We start from the raw sequence: 26,301 nt of genomic DNA, 5'->3' as shown, positions 1-26,301 counted from the left end.
TTTTCATAATTTGGCATCGCTTGTAGTGGCCTGCTGCCATTGTTTTTTGCTCTTTCGGATAAAGTTAACCGACATGTGGTGCAAATGCTTGTAGGAAATCTGCAGTCATTTAAGTCGTACTTTTTTCCCAATAACTTGCCGATCAATTTCACATGATTTTCCGTTAATCGAAAGTTACTAATCTTTTTTTTTCCAAGAATCAGTTTTTTTCCACATGGCCCACAAACTTTGCTTCGATTTTCTTCGTGAAGGCATTTTCTACTTGGATGTGCAGGCATAACAGCAGTGTTATCACTATATTGATTCGATACACATTATCACTGTTGCCTCGACTGACAAATAATAAACCAAAAAATATTCAATGTCGGGTATTTGTAAACAACACACTTCATGTAATTTGTAACCGCGTGCTCACGACGACTGCGGGCGAGCAACTGATCGTAAATGTGAACGAATATAATAGTCGAAAAATATAGACAAGGTTCACACGTTTCATATCCGCAAAGATTGAAAGAAGCGACAGTTGAATTTTCATCACTTCATATATGAAGTGTGTTAAGCATTTTGTTTCCATGAAAATTAATTTTGTTGACTTGTTTTTTTATTTAAAAATTTTTTTTTTATGGGATCAGCCATGTCACCACGTCCTCGTCGTTGATCCTGGGTTAAAAGCTAAGAGTGGCATTTTAAATAATCGACGTTTTACTTGTGAAATTTAAATGCTCAAGTTTAAACTCATCAAATTACTTATTTATTATATCAAGTCATGATTTTTTTAAAAATAACCTTTCTGTAAGGATATCTCGAAAGAAGGAGCAGTTACGATTTTGGGATTAACGATTTTGAGTTATTTGAAGCTCAAGGAATGAAACTACGTACGTACGTTTTAGCGTCAAATCCGGCAAACTTTTTGGTCGTATAAAAACACCGTGTACTAGGCATAAAATAGCTATCAGAGAAGATGATTTCAATCCTATTATAAGGGGACGAAGACTATTTCCACAATGGGTAGTAGATATTTACGTAAAAATTGAAAAAGATAGAATCCAATATTACAAAAATCATCAGAAAGAATTACAAGCTGATACTTATCAAGGTTTACAAGATCACATGAGAAATTGTGCAAATAATGTAAATGGTCATACAGGAAAAACTATAATTCTACCTTCATCGTTTAATAGTTTGCCTTGATATATGCAACAATGTTATTAGAATGTAATGGCTATTGTAAATGAAACCGGAAAACCTGACATTTCTCTCACTATGACATGCAATCCAAATTTGCCGAAAATAACGGAAAATTTGTTACAAGGACAACAAGCTGCTGACAAACCAGATGAAGTATTTAGAGTTTTTGATTTAAAAAAAGATGAACTACTTGATATTGTTCTGAAAAAAAGTTTTTTTGGAAAAGTAGCATCATATGTTTATGTCACTCAGTTTCAAAAAAGAGGATTGCCGCATATGCATTTATTAATGACTTCAGAAGAGGGGTATAAAATTACTATTTCTGACATAGTTGATGAATTCATATCAGCTGAACTGCTAATTAAAATAAGAAATACATGTTTATTTGATATCGTTATGAGAACTAAGACTTATTGTCCATGCGGTGACTTGTGTATGAAAGACGGCAAATGCTCGAAAAAAATTTCCAAAACAGTTTCGTGCTGAAACAACTATGGATGAAAATGGTTATCCACAGTATCGCAGAAAAGACACTGGTGTCGAGTATGAATATCCCAATGGACATAAAATCGATAATCGATGGGTTGTTCCATATTGTTCCGAATTATTAGAAATTTTCGACTGTCACATTAACGTAGAAATTGATTCAAGTATTAAAGCTGTTAAGTATTTATACAAATATATTTATAAAGTGCACGATGCAGCTACAGTAGTAATTGGCGAAACAGAAAGTGGGAATATTATCGAACACGATGATTGTCGTAATTACATTGAAACCCGTTATGTTGGTCCTGTGGAAGCATGTTATAGAATCTTCAGTAAACCATTGCAAGATAAAAGCCATTTAGTTGCAAGATTACCGATACATCTATCTAATGAACAAGCCATAATAATTACGCAAGATGAAGATGAATTATCACTTTTAACACAGTTAAACAATTCAAATAGTATGTTACTTATTTATTTCAATTTGAATGCAACTAATGATAAAACAAAACAATATTACTACAATGAAATTCCTACACATTTCACATACAAAAAAGAAAAAATTAATGGTCAAATGGTTTCATCATGGAAACCCAGGAAAAAACGTTTTAATTGTATCGGACACATGTACGAGGGTGGTCCGATAAGTACTTAGTCTCACTGCCCGATGGCGCCACTCTCGCAAAAGAAATATTCTATCACGTAGTACAACCTTCTCGATGGCCCACACCGAGCTGTTTTAATCCCCTCGTAATTTATATAACGAGTGACCCGCGCTGGGTCAAAACCCCGTTATAAGTTTATTTTTGAGAGCGTGTGAAAGCAAGTGTGTCCGTTGATTTTTGAAAAATGGAAAAAGAGCAGTATCGGTCGGTGATTCGATTCTTGTTTTTGGAAGGGAAATCGCGCAGCGAAATCAAAAAGCCCTTGGATGCTGTGTACGGTGACTCTTCTCCTTCGATGGCGACCGTCAAAAATTGGTTTAACAAGTTTTAACGTGGTCGCACGTCGATTTTTGAAGAGCCACGTTCAGGTGCTCCGAAAACGGCACGGAGGATAACGTGACAAAAATTCACGATCTCGTATTGGCAGATCGACGATTGAAGGTGTGCGAGATAGCTAAGATCGTAGGCATCTCAAAAGACCGCGTGGGTCATGCCCTGCATGAAATTTTGGGCATGAGAAAGCTGTCGGGGCGATGGGTGCCGCGTTTTCTCATTCCGGACAACAAGCGCAACCATGAGACAACTTCAGAGCAATGTCTGACGCTGTTTAAGCGCAATCCGAAGGAGTTTCTGCATCGTTTCGTGACAATCGACGAAATATGGATCCACTGGTATACACCAGAGACCAAGGAACAGTCGAAACAGTGGACTTTACCCGGCGAAAGTGCTCCGAAGAAAGCGAAGACTGCCCCATCGGCCGGAAAGTTGATGGCCACCGTTTTCTGCGATTCACAAGGTGTGATCTACATCGACTACCTGGAGAGGGGCAAAACGGTCACAGGGCTGTACTATGCCGAATTATTGGGCCGATTCGACGTCGAATTGCAGAAAAAAACGGCCTCATTTGGCGAAGAAAAAAGTGCTTTTCCACCATGACAACGCACCGGCTCACACCTCCGCCGTTGCCATGGCCAAATTGGTCGAATTAGGCTACGAACTGCTATCCCATCCACCGTATTGTCCAGATTTAGCCCTGTGCGACTTCTTTTTGTTTCCAAACTTGAAAAAGTCACTCGCCTGGCAGAAATTTGAGTCGAATGAGGAGGTAATCGCTGCCACGGAAACTCTGCCACAGTCGGTCCCAAGCCCGCGTTCAAAAAAGGAGGGTATTTCGTAATCGTTGACGCGAAACAAAAGACGTAGTTTGTGATGAGTACCCTACTTTACGGATGGTTTTTGAACTTATTATAATTTTAATATTAGATTTTGATTCAGCGTCAGAAAATACCCCGAAAAAGTGTATTTGCGTTACAAAGTAGATAAATCTTGAAGACCGTGTCGAAAGGGGTGAAATACCTTCAAAACAACCCCTAAAATTTGACCAACAACCCCTTAGAATACTTTCAATAGTTAATTAAATCGATAAATCTAACTTATATAATATTCTTATGAAGAAAGAAGCACTTTTTACCATTAAAAAATAATATTTTTAAAATTCGAAATTTTTAACATTAGCAGTTCCGTTCCCTGCCGGAAAATCAATATTTTGACGCACCCCCTGATCGACACTTTGTGTATGATCAATTGTTGATATAAGATACTTTATATACCAGTTTTTTGAGGGCGATATGCACTTTCAAATCCTGACAGTCTAAAGGTTAATTAGAAATATAAATCTTAGCGAAGGTTTATATAATGGAACAAGATTACAAATTATTCATTTTTCAAATCATTTATTAAAATGTAAAATATTAACTGGTAATAAATGTAATAACATTATATTCCCTAATAGAATCACATTATATTGTTAAAATCTATATCCATTTACATTTAAAAGATGATAGTTCCCTATTCGATTAGCCTTTGCTATAACTATTAATAAAGCTCAAGGACAAACATTGAACAAAATTGGAATTGACCTTCGAAGTGATGTTTTCAATCATGGACAATTCTATGTTACTATGTCGAGAGTAAGATCATGGGATTCGTTAAAAATATACCTGGGAAACCAGAGAAAAAGTTTAATGGTTAAAAACTATGTACGAGGTGTGATCAAAAAGTAAGGTGAATTTTGAAATTTAGCGGGCTACGTCCGTTCGATCTTCGACTTTTTTATTTGGTTATGTCGGTACACTCGTCTAGAACATACGTTCCAAATTTCAGCTTTGTAGTATGTTTGGTTTGTTTGTGAGAGGCATCAAGGTTAGAAGTGTTTTGCGTGCTCCACGATTTGCTGCTGTCTAAAAACATGGATCAAAGAGTTTGCATTAAATTTTGTGTGAAAAATGGAATCAAATGTTCCAAAACACTTGAAATGCTGAAAGTGGCATACGGTGAGTCTACTTTAAGCCAAAAAAATGTTTACAAGTGGTATAAACTCTTCCAAGAAGGCCGAGAAGACACCGACGACGAACCTCGTTCTGGACGTCCCAGCACATCAACAACTGATGAGAATGTTGAAGAAGTGAAGAAAATAGTGTTGGGAAATCGTCGAATTACCATTAGAGAAATTGCTGATGATATTGGCATCTTATTTGGTTCGTGCCAATCAATTTTGACGAGTGTTTTAGACATGAGACGTGTGTCAGCGAAGTTTGTTCCGAAATTGCTCACTTTCGACCAAAAGAAACGTCGCATGAGCATCGCCCAAGAGCTACTGAATGACGTCAACGATGATCCAGATTTACTCAACAGGGTTATAACAGGTGACGAAACATGGGTATACGGTTATGACGTCGAGACTAGGACTCAATCGTCCCAGTGGAGGCATTCTGGATCACCAAGACCAAAAAAAGCACGCCAAGTTCGATCAAATGTAAAGGTTTTGCTTACAGTTTTCTTTTTCGTCTTTCACTCGTCATCTAATCTGTCTTCCTTTAATATGATCCGACTAGATGATGTCTTCTTTTCTCCCACGTCTTGATAAGAAAACATTTCTTGAGTGAGTAGTCTGATCAGAATATCGCTCATGCCATAGTCTAGCAGTTTTAGCAAATATACCTTCACATTCACCTAAAACCAACATTATATCATGTGAAATGTATAAATCGTAGCGAATTGAACAAGTTTTCTATGTTTATGTAACGTAAATTATTTAAGTCAATTCACCTCAACATTTGCTTACCTGAACAAGTTGAACATAGTTAATTTTTACGAAACTTCAAAACCACACTAAAACAAATCATAAACTTCCTTTCACAATTCAACGTATACTAATCCACGTACATTTATGTTAAGATATTTTTTTTTATTTTTAACAATTTTTTTTATTTATGAATTTCGTACATTAATATTTCCATTATCATCGTACAGCATCCTCAAGTCGAAAAAAGCATCCAAAGTCAAGTGTAAGATCATGAGAATATGTACATCATGAGATTGTGTAACTGTTATCTGGTATATTTTTCGCTAAACCTTACCTTTGCTCGGTTATTCGAATGGAAAGAAGATGAAAACAATTACGACTGTCTACATGATTTTGGAATATCACATAGACGTCATCTATATTTCTTCATTTGAACGTAGAATTTCTTGCTCTTTCCGAATTTGGGGTCGAAAGTGGGGGTTCGCATTTACAAAATCAAAGTTGACCTCGAAATGACCTTGATCGTCATATTCAAGGTCAAAGATAATGTCTCCAGAATACTTAGAAGCTAAGTAACTTTTGTCGCAAACATTTTTTTCATAATCCATTATTTTGAATTCTAAAAAGGATGGACGGGTTCTCTGGACCACCCTATATATATTATACTGTATATATTATACTTTATATTCTTTTCCGTGATAGGATTGGTGATAAGGCAGGTCAACCTTTGAAATAATCACAACTCTTAATTCTATTCATCCAACGTTTCGCTGATAATGTTCTCAGACATTTCAATAAACTAGATTTCTTATAAAAAAATATATACAATTCCGATAATTACGAACGTCATGTCTAACATATAATAAAAGAGAGAACAAAAGAACTGAACTGGCTATCAGTAGTAAAATCTACATTGTCAAAATTAATATTGCAATCAACAGCTTGTTATGAGTTGTGCATTAAAATAAGTGCAAAGTTGACCAAAGGTGTCGTTACAGATGTTTTTACTAATGTACATACAAACTTAAAAATTTGCACACATAATAGAGAGTGCCGAGAGTAGTCATAGAAACGATGCATGCAAATTCAGAATTTGTCAATAAGCTATATTATTTTTTTGTTTTATTGTTTTAGTTTCTGTCTCCATCATATACGTTGTGTTATGGTCTCTGAGATCGTCTTTCAGTACTCGCAACAAGTAGGACGGCAACACAAAAGTGATCGAAAACTCCCGCACTATGTCTATCCACATTGCCGAGTTGAATGCATTCCATACGTCCATGGTTGCCAAAAGTACTATTGGCCTATCTTTGTGTGGTTTGATTTGTGTTTTGTCGAAGAAGTCGATTACTATCTGTATTGCTTCAATTGTCGATCGTCCTTGTCTGAATCCGTATTATCTGCCATTCAGGTTTCCGGCTTCTTGGATGGTCACTGATGGTTTGTCTAGGCCCAGAATCAGTACACCATTCATCATCTGTTTGAGGATCGCCCATTTGCGGGGTCCACTCCACCATTCTACTTTCGAACCAGCTTCACAAGATTTGATCTACATTCCACTTATGCGGCTAGCCTCATAATTACATTGACTGTTTTGACTTCATCTAGGCTTATTACTCGAATCTTCATATTTGGTACTCCTAGTTTCAGTCTTTTGGCTTACCTCTCCAGTAAGGTCTCCAACCTCTCTTCCTCATAGACGAAAATCATGGTGTTCTTCCTGGGAATTCGGCAAAGCAAGGTACGAAAGCCCCCTCTTCAATATCGATGACCCTTTGGATTACCGCCTCCTGATCCGCTCGCAGGTCTCCTGAGGCATCTTATTCTTAGGTACTCTCCAATGAAAGCAGAATCCCCGGATTCGACGATACCGTAGTCCCGTAACTGAATGTTTCTTTAGTCCACTTGGCTGATTGCAAGCTTGGCTCAAAGATTCCAAGGCTAGATGAGACTGCTCTTTTTCCTGTTCCGTCAACTTTGTTCCTATCGATTTGAAGTTGATAAGCGTTCTTCTGTCTTTCTTCCTTGTTTTCGGGATTGGTTTGCCTTCATCTATCGTATTAGGAGCTTTTTCCTCTAAGCCCCACTCAGGTTTCAGTTTTTTTCCCGTTCCTATATGATTTATCGTATGAGGAATTCCCACTGGGTCCTTGATTTACTGGTGCTCTAAAGTTTTCGTCATCGGTACTGAATCTCAAGTGACTTTCACCTCGTTGGTTCTAGTACTATTTACAGTAATTATTTTGGTTCCACGAGCACGGTGGATCCATGAGTTCCACCCAACTAATCCACTTGCAGGGTAAAGCTTGATACTATTAGATTTCGCTCCGTGTCCAGAGGGAACCACTCATGATATAACATTATATGTACCACACATCTCTTAGTACAGTGTCCTACACTTTATATTGGAGAGTTATTTCTTAGCTACATCAGTCTTTAGGACATTCTTGTCCACTCTGCGGTGATCCAAGGTGATCCCCAATCTCAGTACTGTCGTCCCGTTTGAGACTCCAATTGGAACTGAAGAACCTATTTATAGGGATCCAGCATGTTTGAATGAGCTAGCTCCAGTTCGGGTTGAGACCTCCTCCCTTCCAGCTACATAGAGAACCTATATATCCATCTTATCAAGTAGGTCCGGTCCGATCCGGAGAGTCGACAGATGAGGGTTTTATGTCTCCCGGTTTGTTGTTAAGCCTTACTACTTGTTTATTATAAGCATGTATCTAGGTACTACAATCTTTGAAGGAGGTAATATACAAATTATTTTTTTTTATTACTCCAAGACTATGTACAGGCTGTCTCACACATAGAAACAATAGCAAATTTCTTTACTATAAAACATATCTAACTATGTCTCTCTATCTATCTATATAATAAACAGTAGTATATTCCAGTAAGTATACTGTCTTTATTTTACAGTATAATTGAAATAATTATGTTAATTTATTTGCGCATTCATTAATTTATTTTTTTTCAGTCTGGCGTTGGCAATGGATGTCTTGAGAAATTTGGGTGGTTTTGAAGATTGGAATTATATTTTGCTTAGAATTTTTCAATTTCTTCTTTGATTGTAGCTATCTGTAAATCATTTCCGATAATTTCATTCGGTACGAACCCGATTTTGTTCCGATGTACCAGTATATTTTTCTCCACTTTAAACCCAATTGTTTACGTTGTAACACGTACGTTAATAATTTAAGCCCGAACAACGTTGCGTCACAAATTATTTAAGGGGAAAGGCTCGGAAGGCGCATTCGCTTCGTCGCGAAAATTGAACGAGGGCTATGTCGTCCGGTAATATCGATAAACGCAATTTAATCAATTACAGAGAGACAGGTTTTAACAAAATAAACTCATCAATTCAACTACTTTACTCTTTATTGCTACAATAATATACATTTGGCGTTGACGTGTGCGTCGGCCGAGTCCGGGTTAAGTTCGTTCCGTGCGAATTAACGCACAGGAAACAGAACGTCACCTTACAACGTATCTCACGAATTCCGCGAGGGCGATGCGAGTTCACGCATACAACCGCTCGTCCGCGTCCGGCCTATACGATGCCAGGAGAGAGAGAAATCGAGGCGCGCACCGATAAACTAAAAAGGGTACCTGACCTTGAGAGGGAGCGCTGCTGCGGAAGTCCGCGTCCTCCGAGCAAACGATGTTATCTTCGAAAGGCGGGATTCTGGATGCAGCCGGTCTTCCTTCTTATTGATGGTCGTTCAATGGCAATCAACCACTCGAACACTCACTGATGGTCATTCAATGGCAATCGACTCTTCGAACACTCACTGAGGCTAGTCACAAGGCTCGAATAGCTAGCAATTAGTCACTGGTCGAAACCCTACTGCCCGCGATCTCGCGCCTTCCGCGCTTTCTTACGCGCCCCTCCCTATAGGTACTCAAAACGGCCGAGCGCCGCCGGCTACGCACACATGTGCGGCTCATGCCGGCGACACTATCTCTCTCTCTCCTCCTCTGCTCTCCGCCTATGCCTATGCCTATCCCTCCAGCGCCAGGCATCTCCGCCGATCAGGAATCAGACCTGAAACAAAGCCACATCGTGCGTCGATACTCGGTTTTACTCAACCAAGACCGATGTGGCAGCGGCTCAGGGGAAGGCACGCGGAAGAGAGAGAGAGGCGAACAGGGCGATCGAATCTAATGATCGATTCGCCCGTCACACCCCCTCCCAAGTCCAACGATACCCCCGATCATCGGCGGACGACCACCTCGACCTCCCTAGCACCGCCGCCACCGGCCTCGGAAACTCAGAGGGACAAAAACGGAAATAATATAAGGGCAACACTCGCACACGCCAACAATCATACTCAACATTCATTCCAATTAAATAACCTTCACCATTACTCACCCATTTGCCTTAATCGGCACTCCGGGCATCAGGTGTGCTGGCTTGCAACGCGAAGCGTCGCAGCCGCACCATCCTGATGTATTCGGCCGTGGTGGGGTGGCTAGGATTAACCGCCCCAGCCAATCTACCTAACTCCTGGGCCTGTTCGTCCGTCCATGGCTCTTCAGGTGTCGACCCCACCATCTCCGCTCGGGGCTGAAGAGGCTCCCCAGAGGGACCAGGGGCAGGATCAGCCCTCTCCGCGTCGTCGCCGGATCCTGGCGGAGTGCGCCGCAAGGCAACCTCGGCGTCTCGCTGAAGAGAACTTGCAGCCTGGTGTTCCAGCCGCGCGTCCTCTCGCAGCCTTAAAACTGCCTCGTCTGGACCGGCCCGCTCAGCTTCGAGAGCTCGTCTCCTCTCCATTCTTTCTCTTCGGAGACGGCCACCACGCCGCTGCTTCTTCTTACGCGGCTCGGCTGCTATTTCTTCCCCGGCCTCCTCGCTACGAGCCCCCCCACTCCTTTCACTCGGTGGTTGAGGTCCGTCCACCTCCTTGTGCTGTTGCTCCTCAGGCGTCCTGGCTACAGCGTCGGCCCCCGCTCGAGTCCGCAAATACTTTGCGTAAGCGGCCGCACATCGCACGCAATGAGCAACCGTCGCGTCCAGGCGCCCACAATTCCTGCAGCATTCCCGCGGGTTCGGCGGCTCCGGGCATCTCGAGCGGCGATGTTCTCCAGTCCGGCAATTAAAACAGATAAACGGCCGCACGTCCAACTCCCGGTCGAACGGCACCGAGTTCAGGCCGGCCAGAAAGGTGCCCGTCAATCGGCCCATCATGACGCCCTCCTCCCTGGCTCCTACTACTGGAGTCTCGGCGGGAATGGCGTCCTGCAACGGGGGCCGCGAGCCCTCACTTGAGGCAATCGGCCCGTCCTCTTCGCCTCGTCGCGGCTCGGGTCGGACCACAGCCGACAAGCGCGGGGTCTCCGGCGGAGGCGGCCTCTCGTCAGGAATCTCCCACTCCAGCTGGCGGTGATGGGGAAAAAAAGCCCAAAACCGGCCGGGCCCCGTCCGTCTCCCGGATCCACCGCCCAGCCCGGAGCACCAGACGCGGCGGCTCGGCCTCCGACACCTGACCGGCCGAGTCGCGAGGCTTCAGGGCAGGCCTCGCGGAGACTCCCCCATCACGGTCATCAGGGCCACCCGCCATCGGCGTCTCACCGGAACGCGGAGGCGAAACACGCGGCTCCCTGGAGCGACGGGGGCAGTGCAGCCCACGGGCTCGTCCTATCTCTAGCCTCCGCGGACGCCTCCCCAATGCTATTGCCTCCGCGGACGCCTCGCCATGGAAACGGTGCGAATTTACGCACTCATTTCCCGGCCCAGCGTCCTCGGTGCGGCGGTGGCTCCTGGACGGCTGCTCCGGTTCCTCCGCTCTGGCCTCGGTCAGGGGCGAGACCCAGTTGCTCGCCGAGAAATCCGGGCCCTTGTTCTTCTTCTTCTTCTTCTTGCCGCCGCCCCGCTGCTCCTCCGCGGTCCTCCTCCGCTCGTCCTCTAGGTACCCGGCAGGCGGGATGCTCGACGGCGGTCCCTGTCGGCGGAAACTGTATCTTGGGTCCAGTTGCTGCTGGTGCATAGGCACCCACTCCATTGGCTCGTGGATGTGCCTCTCCGGCCGCACCACCGCCGTCGTCGCCGCCGAGCCCGCCGCAATTCCCGGAACCGGCTCCCCCTCTAACTGCAGCCTCCCGTTGGTGAAGCCCAACTCCTGGGGTCGGTCCGCTGCCGCTGATGATGGTAGGCCGGGCAGGTCCGCAGAGCCCTCAGGGTTCGACGGACGTGCGAATTCACGCACAGGCGTCTCGCCCCTTAGCTCCTGCGGCTGCGCCGGAGGACTCCTTAGCAAGAGCTCCTCCAGCTCCATTTCTGCGGCGTTGCTGTCCACTATCAGGCCAGCCGCTTCTCCTCCCTCGGCGCCCGGTTTCTCCTCAGGAAACCCCGGGCCGACGCTCAGGACGCGATAGGCCGAAAGCTCCGCGACCATAGCCACGGCTCGCCTCAGCACTCGCGTACCCCGGGTTTCAAGAGTCCCGGGAGCCGCCTCTTCGGTCGTACCTTCCAGGCCGCACGGATCCGGGAGCTCTTCTTCTCCATCACCCTCCGTGGAGCCGGCAAGCGACTGCTCGGGCCGAGCCAAAGATGACGAGGGCTCGGCCACGCTTGCCTCCGTTTTCTCGGGTTCTGGGTCCACCGTCCGGTCTCGTCCTGGGGAAGGCTCGCTCCTGACGCCTATTTCGGCTGTCAGAGCGGCCAACGTCGTAATCTCATCTTCCATCTATAAATTTAAGGCGTATTAGTCATTTGGTCTTTCTTCGGTCAAAATCAGTAAAAAAAAAACAATTAAAAGAAGAAAAAAAAAACGAAAACACGATCCAACCCGTCTACTTCGTTACCCGACGGCGGTCGGTCGCCGTCCGTTGCCCACACCGCGCGGCGGAACGTAACGCTTCAAGTCCTTCACGTGGACCATCGGGATCCGATAGTTATTGTCAGTCTCCAACTCGTATATTAGGTTCGAGACTTTCTTCACTATTTTATACGGTCCGGTGTATTCGGGGTCCAGTTTCGCGTTCCTGCCCGTCGCGGCACACGACAACGAGTAGTTCCTCCGCCAAACTAAATCGCCTACGCTAAAGACTACGTCCCTTCGCCTCTTGTCATACTCTTTCTTCTGTCTCTCCTGCGCCTTCTCGATATGACGTCCCACCAAGTCTCGCAAAGCATTAAGTCTTTCTAATCGGTCCTGCCAAATTTCGGGTTTGATCCTGATCACGGGAGAACGCCGCTCCATTTCCCTCCTTAAACTTTTCACCGGCCGAGGATTCCGACCGAAGTTCAGGAACGCCGGCGTAACCCTCGTAGAAGACTGAGTCGCGGTGTTAATCGCGTGCCTGAATTCGTGCAGGTAGCGGTCCCAAGTCCGATGATCGTTGTCCACGAACATTGCTATCATCGTCTTCAGCGTCCGGTTAACTCTCTCTACTGGGTCACCCTGCTGATGGTACGGGGGACAGAACACATGCTCAACGCCGTATTCTCGGAGCGTATCCTGAAACGCCTTGCTCTGATAAGCTTTCGCGTTGTCACTAACCAAATACTCGGGTGTTTCCCATCGGAACAGGATCATTTCCTCAAACGCGTGCGAGAGCGACTTTCCGTCCGCGGAGCTCAACGGTTTGAGCTCGACCCATTTAGTAAAGAGATCCTGGAATACTACCATGTACCGAAATCGATTTTTGCTTCGCGGCAACTCTATCACGTCCGTCGCAACCACCACCCACGGGCGCTCTATCATCCGCCTTCCCATCAACCCTTTCGGTACTTTCTGCTCGACTTTATATTTTTGGCAAACCTGACACTGATTTACGAACGTCCGTACGTCATATCGCACCCCTGGCCAATAATATTCCCTTATGACCCGATCGCACGTCTTGTCCTGTCCAAAATGTCCGGCCGAAGGCGCACAATGGGCGTCCTGCAAAACCCTTTCCCGATACTCGAGCGGAACAACCATTCGCCAGCACTCCTCACGATTGGTAACTGGATCAAGCAGATAGTCTGTCATGTAGCGATACAACAGGCCGTCCTCTACCTTCCAGTTTTTATATTTCTCTGGCCGCTCCTGGACTTCTTGGCGCCTTCGCTGGTACCAAGAGTCCTTGATTGCCGTAAATTCGCCGACCTCTGCCTCGTCCTCAAACTCGCGCGAGAGTGCATCCGGGACATGATGCAAGGCACCCTTCCTATGCACTATCTCGCAATCGAGCTGTTGAAAATCCAGCACCCACCGCTCGAGTCGGCCGGTCAAATCTCGCTTGCTTAAAAGCCTCGTCAACGCGCTATGATCCGTCACTACTACGAAGTGAAATCCCTCGATATACGGCCTAAACTTCTGAACTGCGAATCGAACCGCCAAAAATTCAATCTCACTCACCGTATATCGTTTCTCATGCGCGTTTAACATACGACTCGCATAGCAAATCGGGTGTTCCCCATCCTCAAAAATCTGCACTAAACACGCTCCCACCGCGTATGACGAACCATCGCAATGCAGATAAAACGTCCGCTCGAAGTCCGGCCTCGCCAGCACAGGAGCCTCAGTGAGCGCCCTTTTCAGTCGCTCAAAGGCTTCCTGTTGCTCCTCGCCCCAAACCCACGACTGATCTTTCCTCAATAACTTCGTGAGCGGTACCTTTATATCGCTCTCGTTTTCGATAAATCGCGCGTACCAACCCACCATACCCAGGAATCTACGAAGCTGCTCTATCGAACGAGGCGCCGGGTAGTCCATAATCGGCTGAATCCGATCCGGGTCCGGGCGCAGGCCCTCGCCGTCTAACCTATAGCCAAGATAGGTCACCTGCGTACAAAAGAAGTCCGACTTTTCGAGGTTGATCTCCAACCCTACCTCAACTAAACGCCGCAGTACTCTTTCTAACCACTGCATGTGGTCCTCGAAATTCGCGCTCACCACCAATAAGTCATCCATATACCAGAAAACGTTATGCGCGAACTCCGGTCCGAATAGAGCGTCCATGAAGCGCATGAACGTCGCGGGCGCGTTTACCAGGCCGAAGGGCATTCTTTCGAACTCCCACAGCCCCAACCCGGGAACCGCAAATGCCGTAAATTGTTTACTGTTTTCGTCCAAAGGGATCTGCCAAAACGCCGACCTAAGATCAACCTTTGACAAAAATACGGCGCCACGCAATCGATCCAGAATCGAGTCGAGACTGGGCATCGGGTACGCATCGATCTTTGTCACTTTGTTTACCGGACGGAAGTCCAGACAAAATCGATACGTCCCGTCTGCCTTTTTCACCACGACCGGCGCGCTACTCCACTGACTATCCGACGGCCGGATTACCCCTGCGTGCCACATTCTTGTCGTCTCCTCCTGGGTAAACTTTAAGATCGGCGGCGACATCCGGCGTATAGGCGTTTTGATCGGTCTCGCATCCCCCACATCTATTACGTGCCTAATCAAATTCGTCACAGCCGGAGCAATTCCGGGTTCCGGTACGATGCGGTGCACCAACGCCAACACTCGCTCACGTTGCGCGCTCACGTAACTCACGAGTCCCGCACACTCAGCGAATACGTGCGCCGTCCCGTCCTCATTATTCACGAAAGGAATCCATTCTCGCGAGCCCCTCGGTCGCCATTCCCGTCTCTCGATGCTGATATCCTGCATCCACGCATTCCAAAAATCCGCGCCCAAGATTAGGTCGTGCGCGCACTGCGCCACGGCACACGCGATCAGCGTCCCGCTCTTTCCCCCTATCTCGAGGTACAATTTCAGATCGCCCAACGGGTCCGGTTCCTCACCCGACACTCCTCTTACAAATATCGTTGGCGGCCCCAACCGTGACCTAAACCTATTTGCCAATCCTGGGCCCACCACCGTAACCTGCGCACCTGAATCCAACAACGCGAGATAATTTTTCCCATTTATTTTGATAGCTAGAAAAAATCTGTTCTCTACTACGGCCACCTGGGCCACGTCATCATCCTCGCGCGGGCTCGCTAACCGATCATCCGAGCCTGGCTCGGCTCTTCCCTCCGTTACTACGGAAGGCGTCTCCGCCACCCTCGCACGGCTCGCCGGATCCTCGCCCACCGATCCCTGTCGCATCACTCTACTGTACCGCTCACCGGTGTCCGAGAGCCTTGGCGAGGCTCGCGGTGGTTCCGCTTCTCCGCGCCCCCCTCGCGCTCCATCGGACCCCTCTCCTACCTGAGGCGCACCCGAGGGCTCCAGGGAGCGTCGCGGCGGCTCGTCGGCCACGCGCTCAACCTGCGCTCGCTCGGATCGCTCACTCACTACTCCTAACTTCCCTTTCCCGACGGTGCAATCTTCCTTTCTTTCGCTTCCTATCGCTTTCCCGAACTGGACATCCTCGAGATCCGACACGTTCAACCGCTCATAACGGCGCGACAGACTATCCCAAAATTTCTCTGAGCTACTCTTAGCCATTTTCGGATATGCGCCTCCAACTCCGCGCGCCGTTCCCTCAATCGCGGCACTCTTATTCTGGTCCGGCGCCTCGGCCGCGAATAACAACGCAGCCTCCCCAGGCCCGACCTTCTCGCCCCCATTGATTTCCCCGTTACCGGTTCTCGTTGCGCGAGCCACCCTGTTCCGGTGCAGCTCAAGCGCCAACCGCGCTCGCCCGAGCAGACTCAAGCAGGGGTCGACGAGCGAGTTTCGGCCCCCGCCTGCGAGTTTCCCTGTTGCGCCAGACCAGCCGCGCACGTGGGGCAGTTCTGGAAGACCGCCCCCGCGGTCCCGCAAACCTGGCAACTAACCACGGCCCCCGGACACGCATTAGCAAAGTGTCCGGCCTGCCTACACCGATAACAAGTGGGGGGCGGCCTACCTCCGTCGCGATTAACGCGATTCGGACACTGCGAACTCCTATGTCCCTTACCTCCACACGTAAAACAATTACCTCCGAACGCGCGCGAACTCGCGCCAGCGCCATCACCTCCTCGCTGCGCGCCCCTCTGCTGGGGAACTAAACTTGGCGGAACCGGGGTCTGTGTCCGCGCCGCACCTGGATCCGTCGGAACGGCCGAGGTTGCGGAATTATTCGCACTGATTCCCCCGCCGGTTCCGGAACCCGAGGTCGGCCCCCCGCCCCCGCCGGGCTGCGCGGCAGCCGTGAGTACCTCGCTCTTGGACGCGTCGCCACTCTTTCCCTTTGACCGCCTCTTAGAACGTCGCGTACCCGATCCGTCCTCTGGTGTCACCTCGGCGCCCTTTTCCGCCTCTAACACCGCGGTCCTTGCCACCTTTCTCGCTGGTCCCGCCGAGCTCCGATACGCCGCGTCCTGAACCAGCATGCTGTCGGCCGCCGGAGGTGGCCGCCACCTCTTCTCCCTTGCCCGCTGACGCTCGAATTCGCAGCCTACCCTCTTCAGTTCCTTGAGCGTAGCAAACGACTTCCCGTACAAGTACCTCGCGAAGGTGGGATGCAAACCTTCTTTGCAAATCGCCACCTGCCTTCTCTCCGAAGGAGGCCTATCAAAACGGCGAACGATACATTGGAAGGCGGTTAGGTAGTCACCCAGCGTCTCTCCCTCTGCCTGCGTCCTTAATCGTAACTCCTGATATAAATCCTCCCGCTTATAATGCCTTCCGAATTCCTCCTTTAAATCGGTAAGAAACTCCCCGAGGGTTCGCCAAGTATTTTCATTGTTACGGTACCAGAGCGCCGCCTTCCCTGTTAATATTATGCCTACCGCCCGGAGTACTTCCTCATTTCTTAACCTGTAAAAATCCTGGCATTTCCTAATATCACTTACGAAACCGTCCACATCCGCTCCCCCGTCACCCGAAAACTTCAGCGACCAAGAACGAAAGGCCTTCACCGCGTCCACCGGTTTATAACGTCGGGGCTGACGCAGACCTGAGCGCCTGCAAGTACTCCGGCGCTTCGGTCTGCGACTGACCAACCCCGCCCCATCCGGCCCGTCCTCATCCGAACTCGGGGACTCGCTCCAACTATCTTCCCATTCGCTTGCCGATGGGCACCTCGGCCTATACCTCTCCCTAAATTCCCCTGGGTTGGCAAACCGTGGCCTGGCCCGCGGCGACGTTCCCTCGGTTTTCACAGCGTAATTTTCTCGCGCGCCGTCCTTCAACAGTTTCCTAACTAAATCCTCCCAATTCTTCATGGCCTCTCCAACCTCGCGTGGCAGTGCCGGGGTACTCGTTCTCCGGTCGAACGACCCCAATACTCTCTCCTCGGTGGCGTCGCTTTCCACTTCGGAGAAAAATTCGTCTTCCGAAACCGGCTCCCGCGAGCTACTTTCCCTCCGCCGGCGCGACGCCGAGCGAGACCGTCGCTCCTCTCGCGCCCGTCTATGTGGTGTCCGAGTCGTCGTTACGTCCTCGGCGCGCGGCGCATCCCGCCTACCCGCCTGCATCTCCAACGCGGCCTCTTCTACGCGATATAAGTTATTCGCGCTTTCCGATAATGCTGCACGTACTTCCCTCCGCATAACCAAGCCAGGCAGGCTTGCGACGATGTTCCACGCCTGTCCAAAAACGTTCGGCCCTCCCGCGGCATCCTGGAACGCCACTTCTCCGCGAGACGCCAACTCTCTCCTGGCTTCGGCGAGCGCCGTCGCCCCCTCATGTGATGCAACCCGGGCGCTATCCTGTCCGTCCTCGCTCCTATGCTCTGGCCCGCTTCTCTGCGCTGCTACCGGCGGCGGCCGCTCGTCGGAGGATGCCAAGCTTTCTCGCCTGCGAATTAACGCAGGCTCGATCTGGCCCTCCAGACGTCCGCGGCTCACCTCGCCTCTATCAGGCTGCAGGTCCATGTTGACCTCGCGCGACTCCTCCCGCAGAATAGCCTCCGGCGGGCCCGGCACAACGCCCGACTCAAAGTCACCCGGACTCAGGGGCGGATTAAGCTCCGGCCTTTCACGCGAAATCATGTAGCGCAGCATGCGCTCCTGAAGTACCCCAAAGCTACCCGTCACGCTAAGGCCATAGCTCTTAAGAAGACTCAGCAACTCCGCGGGCGGCGTTTCGTTGATTCGCCGCTTAAGAGCCCGTACCGACCTATCTTTTAATATTTCGCGCATAATCGTGCCTGCCGTCCCGCTTGGCGGCATCCTTACAAGCCCCTCTGCTTCTCACACCGCCCGAACGCTCGATCCAATATCACGCTCGCGATGTGGGCACAACCGACGACCGCGTCGCGCAACTGTCCAAATAATAAAATGAAATTAAAAAAAAAAACACCAGCGACCAACACTAACTTGCCCTTAATTATCGTCCGGCCAATTTCATCAACGGCGGATGCGACTTCTACGCATTCGCTTTCTTTCGTTCGGCCGTTATTCAATCAACAATATAAAATCAACTTTCAGGCAGTGCGAATTATACGCACTGCTCTGCGTCCTTAATTTCAAAATAAAACTCAAAATCAAAACACAAATACTAACTACTCTCACTCTCGTCGCGGCTCCCAGGCAAGGGCGCACCTTTCTAATCCGCTGATCTAAACAGATTAGTACCCAATGGCCATCTCGCATACGTATCTAACTACGCTAACAACACCCGCTTCTTAAATGGACTTGTCTATCCGTCCTTTTACTGGCCGTATACCGTGGGTATGATGAGTAGTGGCCTTCGACACGTTAGGTCGATGACTCACTCGCCCGTGCCTGAGTATAGCAACGGCAACACAACTATGCTACAATTTTCGGCCTCGTATCTCTCTCTCGATCGGCGCTCTCTGTGAACCCGAGATGAGGAATGTAAACAAACACCGCTCGAGCCGCGGCTCAACGCAGCTCGGCCGATCGTTCGATCACCTCCCCTCTCGGCGTCAACCGACCTTTTCAAATTCTTTTGTCTACGCGAATTACTTTTCTGTTTTAGAATTTCGCGTCCTGTCTCTCTTTCTCGCGATCATCTCAAACCCGATTTCCGCGATTTCCCCACAAGGGATGCCATGTAACACGTACGTTAATAATTTAAGCCCGAACAACGTTGCGTCACAAATTATTTAAGGGGAAAGGCTCGGAAGGCGCATTCGCTTCGTCGCGAAAATTGAACGAGGGCTATGTCGTCCGGTAATATCGATAAACGCAATTTAATCAATTACAGAGAGACAGGTTTTAACAAAATAAACTCATCAATTCAACTACTTTACTCTTTATTGCTACAATAATATACATTTGGCGTTGACGTGTGCGTCGGCCGAGTCCGGGTTAAATTCGTTCCGTGCGAATTAACGCACAGGAAACAGAACGTCACCTTACAACGTATCTCACGAATTCCGCGAGGGCGATGCGAGTTCACGCATACAACCGCTCGTCCGCGTCCGGCCTATACGATGCCAGGAGAGAGAGAAATCGAGGCGCGCACCGATAAACTAAAAAGGGTACCTGACCTTGAGAGGGAGCGCTGCTGCGGAAGTCCGCGTCCTCCGAGCAAACGATGTTATCTTCGAAAGGCGGGATTCTGGATGCAGCCGGTCTTCCTTCTTATTGATGGTCGTTCAATGGCAATCAACCACTCGAACACTCACTGATGGTCATTCAATGGCAATCGACTCTTCGAACACTCACTGAGGCTAGTCACAAGGCTCGAATAGCTAGCAATTAGTCACTGGTCGAAACCCTACTGCCCGCGATCTCGCGCCTTCCGCGCTTTCTTACGCGCCCCTCCCTATAGGTACTCAAAACGGCCGAGCGCCGCCGGCTACGCACACATGTGCGGCTCATGCCGGCGACACTATCTCTCTCTCTCCTCCTCTGCTCTCCGCCTATGCCTATGCCTATCCCTCCAGCGCCAGGCATCTCCGCCGATCAGGAATCAGACCTGAAACAAAGCCACATCGTGCGTCGATACTCGGTTTTACTCAACCAAGACCGATGTGGCAGCGGCTCAGGGGAAGGCACGCGGAAGAGAGAGAGAGGCGAACAGGGCGATCGAATCTAATGATCGATTCGCCCGTCACAACGTTTAATAAATATATGTTCTTTTCGTAAGTCTTCGTTCTAGGTGGATACCTAGATATTTTACTTGATTGCTCTGCAGAATACAGGGTGTTTCATTTTAATCCAACCACGCGCATAACCTAGTAAAAACAAACGTTATCAAAAAATGGTCTCTACAAAAGTGCCGGGGCCACCAAATGCTACCATCAACTTTGATCCTTAATATGTTTTTCACGGTCATCTGAAGGTCAAAGTGCTTTTTTGAATAGGAACCCCTATTTTTGACCATGGAATCGTATAGAGCGGGAAAAATTGCATCCAAAATGATATTTCAAGTTTGTATTTGTGACCTGAGATGGTCAATTAACCTGTTAACCGAGCGGGACGTATAAATGCGTCAAAAGTAAACAATATTGGGTACGGGTAGGACATATGAATACGTCCTCGATATTTATATTGCGCCCTGGAACGAGCGGGACGTATATTTTACTACTACTATGGTAATACGTCATTCATACATGTCTTAATGGAAAAGGACGCGCCCGTTATATGTTGCATAATTAGAAAGGAAATTTCCCCGGTTAACAGGTTAAAGGTCAAATGCTCAAAAAACTTTATTTTTGTCAAAACGATGTATCTGTACAATTTATTTATTAAATTAATTAATTCTCTGATTCTTCATTATGAATTTATCCCTTATTTATTATTAAAGTAGATAATTTTTTTCAGTTAAAAATAATTTTTCTTATTGACTTTGACCCCTGCTTATTGTTACATACAGTTTAAATTTAATATAGTACTACTTATTGAATAGTTAAACTAATTAAATTTCTTTTGTTCAACATTGTTTTCTTCTTAAATTTAATAGTCGCAGAAAAATTATCTCATTTTTTTTTTACTTTGTTATAATCTAAATTTTCACTATTGCTGATTACCCAGCGGCTGAAAGGGTTGATATTCTATTGGTTTTTAGTGAATGTAGGCGTAATTATCGACAAGCTGCTGCTTTTTATCGAAATCGATATCCCGACAGGAGACATCCGAGTCATACAACAATTCGTAAAATTTACCGTAAAGCTCAACAAGGGCAATTAGCCCAGGTTAGAGAACGTCGTAATTACAATGAAGAAGATATTCGTGCAGTAGTGGTTCTGGCATTGGTTCATTTAAATCGTAACATCAGTACCTCTGACATTCAAAGGCAAACTGGTCTACCAAGTTTATGGTATATCATCGTTATCATCAATATCATATCACTTTGACTCGAGCCATCACACCTGCTGATATGAGATTACGTCTACAGTTTTGCCAATGGGCAGGACAAATGATTGCCAAAGATCTAAACTTTTTTCGATACGTCATGTTTTCAGACGAAGCAAACTTTCAAAGCAATGGCCAGCTTAATTGACATAATTGTCATTATTGGTCGGATATTAATCCGCATTGGCACAGGCAGATAGATAATCAAAATCGATGGAGCCTTAACCTATGGAGTGAAATTGTTAATGGATACCTTATAGGCCCGTACTTTTTCGATGGAAATACAAATATGCATAATTTTTTACAGTTTCTGAGAGACTATCTTCCAGTTCTTCTCGAAGAAGTAGATTTGAACACAAGATTAAGATGTGGATTCAATTAGATGGAGCTCCTGCACACTACGCTCGAATAATTAGATAACATCTCAATCAATATTATCATGACAGGTGGATTGGACGCACCGAGCGTGAAGATTTTGGTGTTCGATGGCCACCAAGATCTCCAGATTCAACATTACCTGATTTTTATTTGTGGGAAAATTTAAAAGATATTTTTTATGAACCCGAACCAACAAGAAGAGAAGACATGATCCAAAGAATTCGAACTGCTTGTGAAAACATCCCAAGGACTGTATTACTCAGAACAGTAGAACAATTTCAGCAGCGAATACAATTATATATTTAAGAAAATAGTGGCATCTTTGAAAACCTACGTTGAATTCTGAAGAAAAGTGAAAGGCAAGGGGACTCACTCTAATAAAGCACCCCAAAGAGAACACAATCCTATTACGTCCACGTCGTTGTTCCTAGGTGATGCTAATGGTAGGTTAAAAATTTGACCTTCAGATGACCTTGAATATCGATAATAGGGTCCTTGATAAAAAGAATTTTCTGTTACAACAAGCACTGTGACTTTCAAATGACCTTGCAAAATGGTTTCAAAGACAGCATGGCATTTTACACAATTACTTTCAAAAGATTTCTTTACAATATTTATTCTACCAAAAAATTTAAAAACCAGTTATTAGGAGGTTTTTTGAGCATTTGATCTTTAATTGACCTTCTCAGGTCACAAGTACAAACTTGAAATATCATTTTGGATGCAATTTTTCCCGCTCTATACGATTCCGTGGTCAAAAATAGGGGTTCCAATTAAAAAAAGCACTTTGATCTTCAGATGACCGTGAAAATCGAATTAAGGGTCAAAGTTGATGATAGCATTTGGTAACCTATTCAGCCCCCTACAACTTTTGTAGAGGTCATTTTTTAATAACCAAAAAACTACAAAATAAAAAAGTTAAAAGATGGGCATTTATATCGGTGGATTGACGAAGAGATGAAGTATAATTAAGAGCTACGTATAAGCCAATCAATAAAGCTTTTTTCGTGACATTAATCCTATCAACAAACTCACTACACAGAGTTGTTCATTGCAATGCGTAGATGAAAAAGTATATGTTTCGCATGCGTTGCCAACTCGCAATTTTCATTAAATAACTTTTTATAGCCGTTTCAAATTTGCAAAAACAGATTTTTCGCGTATAAAACAGAAACTATCAAAGTTATGTGTATACCTCAATGGACAAAGTTATAGATAATAAAATTATCTTTAAAATGAGTTATCGCTCGTTTGAATCGAATAATTACACAGGTATACAAATAATAGGTGATTTTCTGTATCACAAGCGAGCTATAATATTCCCGAAGAATTTTGGTGCGCTGAATCCAAATCTGGCCTCAAAATTGTTCCATCACGTCAGGTTTTTGAGATTTAATTTGACATTTTGACATTTACTACAGGAAAAATACATATAAAAAATTTTTGCCTAAAATTGTTTAAGCTAGCGGCGTTTTATTGCAAATGTTTCAAGACTTTTTTCTAAATATTTCTCCACAAATAGATTTCAATATCATGTTTACTTTGATATTTTATTTTACTGTTTGAACCTAACATGCACTTATAAAATTAAAATTTGCGAGCAACAACACCGTCGGCAAAGCATCTCTTAAACTTTAAGATCACAGACCTCACAATTTTCTTTTATACTTGTAACATTACTTATGAGTGCCCAAACACCGGTCCGAGAGTGACGTTCACACCCGAAACGAGTTGATAGACTTCATGAATCTTAAAATTTTATTTTTTATAGATAATTGTTAAATTATTTTACTTTTTTTAGACGAAACAACAAGCATTACCCAATCAAGGAGTATGGGATATGCGAGGTAAGCAATTTTTCACTGGAGTGGAAATCCGAGTATGGGCGATAGCATGTTTTGCTCCACAAAGAACTGTACGTGAAGATGCATTACGAGCTTTTACTTCACAACTCCAAAAAATTAGTAACGACGCTGGAATGCCAATAATAGGACAACCATGTTTCTGCAAATACGCTACTGGGCCTGATCAAGTTGAACCAATGTTTAGATATTTAAAGTCTACTTTTCAAGCCTTACAACTCGTATGTGTAGTTCTACCAGGCAAGACACCTGTTTACGGTAAACTTTTTACATATTTATATTATTTTGTTAATGTATTTTGTTTTATTGTCAGTAGAACAGAAACTTTGTAAAAGTTACCGTTAAAACTGATAATATTAAAAAAAAACATTCATACAAAATTGAAAACTGTTTTTCTTGAATGTTGTTTGTCTGATGAGATACATAAATCTACGGGATAGAGAATATCAAAATATTCTATAACTACTTCTAGTGCACATTCTGTCGAAAATTACGCTACGTGACTTAATTAAAAATAAGCGACTTAGTTTATCGCAAGAATACTACGAACATTTCTCACACGTTTTTGATGCGTTGAATACGCTAACCTCAGTATTCCTCTATCACGACAGATTCTTGAGATATTTTAATCTAAAATTTAAAAAAAAAATGTTTTTTGTCATGTTTGAGTTTATATTGCATCGCGGATTAATAATATTTTTTTTTCAAAAACGGGTTCTATCATTTGAATGTATCACTCTTACCCTTTAAAACCCTTTTTTAATTTTTAAAAAATCTTTTTTTTTTCTCGAGAAATATCGTTGATTGAAATTTAGTATTTTTTATGTCGTTACAGCTTTGTAACGAATAAGATTTTTCCAGAATGCAAATAAATAAACTTTTGCGTTTGTTAGGTGGTTTAATACGAATTTCAAGACAGTATTTTACTCGACGTACTACAACGTAAGTGCACAATAACCTCTACAAACGTTATACTTGAGATAGATTGACCTAAAGGTGCGTTGGGTACAACGAGAGTTAAACCGTCGACAAGTAAACCTAAGCATGATGTAACCTGCAAAGGGTAGACCCAAATAATATAATTTTTCTACGAGCGATTTAACCGGAGAGTTATGAATTTATATAACTTAATGGGTTAACAATCCATTGTTTTATGCCTTTACATGACGGATACACGCTTTCCTTCGTTTTATGACTTTTAGGCATCTAATATTTCAGGCGCTTAACATTTTACCTTCCTATATTATAATTTGACCTTCACTCATTCATGCAGGATTCATGGAATCTGATCTTTTATTTTCATTTTAACTTGATTTGAACTTCTGACACCACTTTCTGCCCACAGTGCTTTTCAGAATAGTTGGTAGTTTCAGTGTTGCGACTATAAACCAAGTGTAATCTTCCTAACAGTCCTTTTCAGGATAGTGAAAAATCCTTTTCGTTCTCAGTTTACTTATTTTTACAATGGTCCTTCTCAGAATAGCTGGATATTTCTGCAACTTTCTTTTCCAATATGTTTTCAAGGGCAGCTAATTTTTTTTGCTAATATTCAGATTTATTACAATATCTCATCGAAGTTGCACTATAGATTTATAGTACCTTCTTAGGTTCAAGTCTCCATCCTGCCCTTATTATCGTTCTAAACTGCATAAATATGTTTAGCACCTTCCTATTTTGTTGTTGTAGGTGTTATATCTAGCTTAGTTGCTTATCTACGTAAACTCTTAGATATTTTACCCCTTCTGCATACGGTACCTTTTCCCGTAGAGGTTATTTCTCTAGTTATTCTGCTTTTATATTTGATAGAGGAAACTACCATTTCTGTCTCTGAGGTTGACCGCCAGAGAGCTCGATTGATGCCATGTTTGCACTCATTTTAAGATCCTTTGCATAAGGTCCGACAGAACCTCTTCATATTTCCCTTTAACAGATATTCCGAAGTCATCTCCATAACCCTTCGCTATAACTTCTTTTTTGCCCAGTGCCAGTATTAGCTCATCAATGACCAGGTACCACAGTAATGATGATAGAACTCCTCCCTGAGGGCATCCCTCATAGATTATTTCTCGTAAAATTTTTCCTTTCTATTAACTATACATGGTTCTGTTACTCAGCATATTTCCCATCAGCCGTCTGACTGATATAGGGACCTGTCTGAGTTCTAGCGCGCGGTCAATGTTGTTCCTTGTGGTATGCTAAAAGCACCCTCAATATCTACAAAGGCTCCTATAACGGTTTCCTTAATATCCAGTGCCTTCTCAATGTGGCTTACCACTAAGTGTAACGTAGTCTCGGTGGATTTACCCACCATGTACGCATGCTGTCAAGTATAGAGGCCGTCTTACCTATACTTCTCCCCTGATGTATACGTCCACTAGTCTCTCTTAAATCTTCAGTATGAAAGATATCAAGTTTATAGGTCTGAAGCTTCTATTATCGAGTAGTCATTTATGCCAGATTTTGGAATGAATGATATTCGTGTTTCCTTCTACTTTTCCG

At 45.3% G+C, this 26,301-nt stretch overlaps 1 protein-coding gene across 1 annotated transcript in view; it reads left to right on the top strand.

The window, feature by feature from the left end:
- The window catches only part of LOC131663045 (protein argonaute-2), a 237,811-nt gene that overhangs the window by 39,242 nt on the left and 172,268 nt on the right, over positions 1 to 26,301 (top strand). The window contains exon 2 of the mRNA XM_058933111.1: positions 23,742 to 24,060. Coding sequence (XP_058789094.1) covers positions 23,742 to 24,060 — 319 coding nt within the window. The remainder of the gene's footprint in view (positions 1 to 23,741; positions 24,061 to 26,301) is intronic.

Source organism: Phymastichus coffea, unplaced genomic scaffold, assembly GCF_024137745.1.
Source record: "Phymastichus coffea isolate CEN01 unplaced genomic scaffold, Cenicafe_Pcof_1.1 PCOF00030, whole genome shotgun sequence".
Taxonomy (NCBI): domain Eukaryota; kingdom Metazoa; phylum Arthropoda; class Insecta; order Hymenoptera; family Eulophidae; genus Phymastichus; species Phymastichus coffea.
Note: the sequence above shows the minus strand (reverse complement) of the source record. Positions and strands in the feature narration are given on the sequence as shown.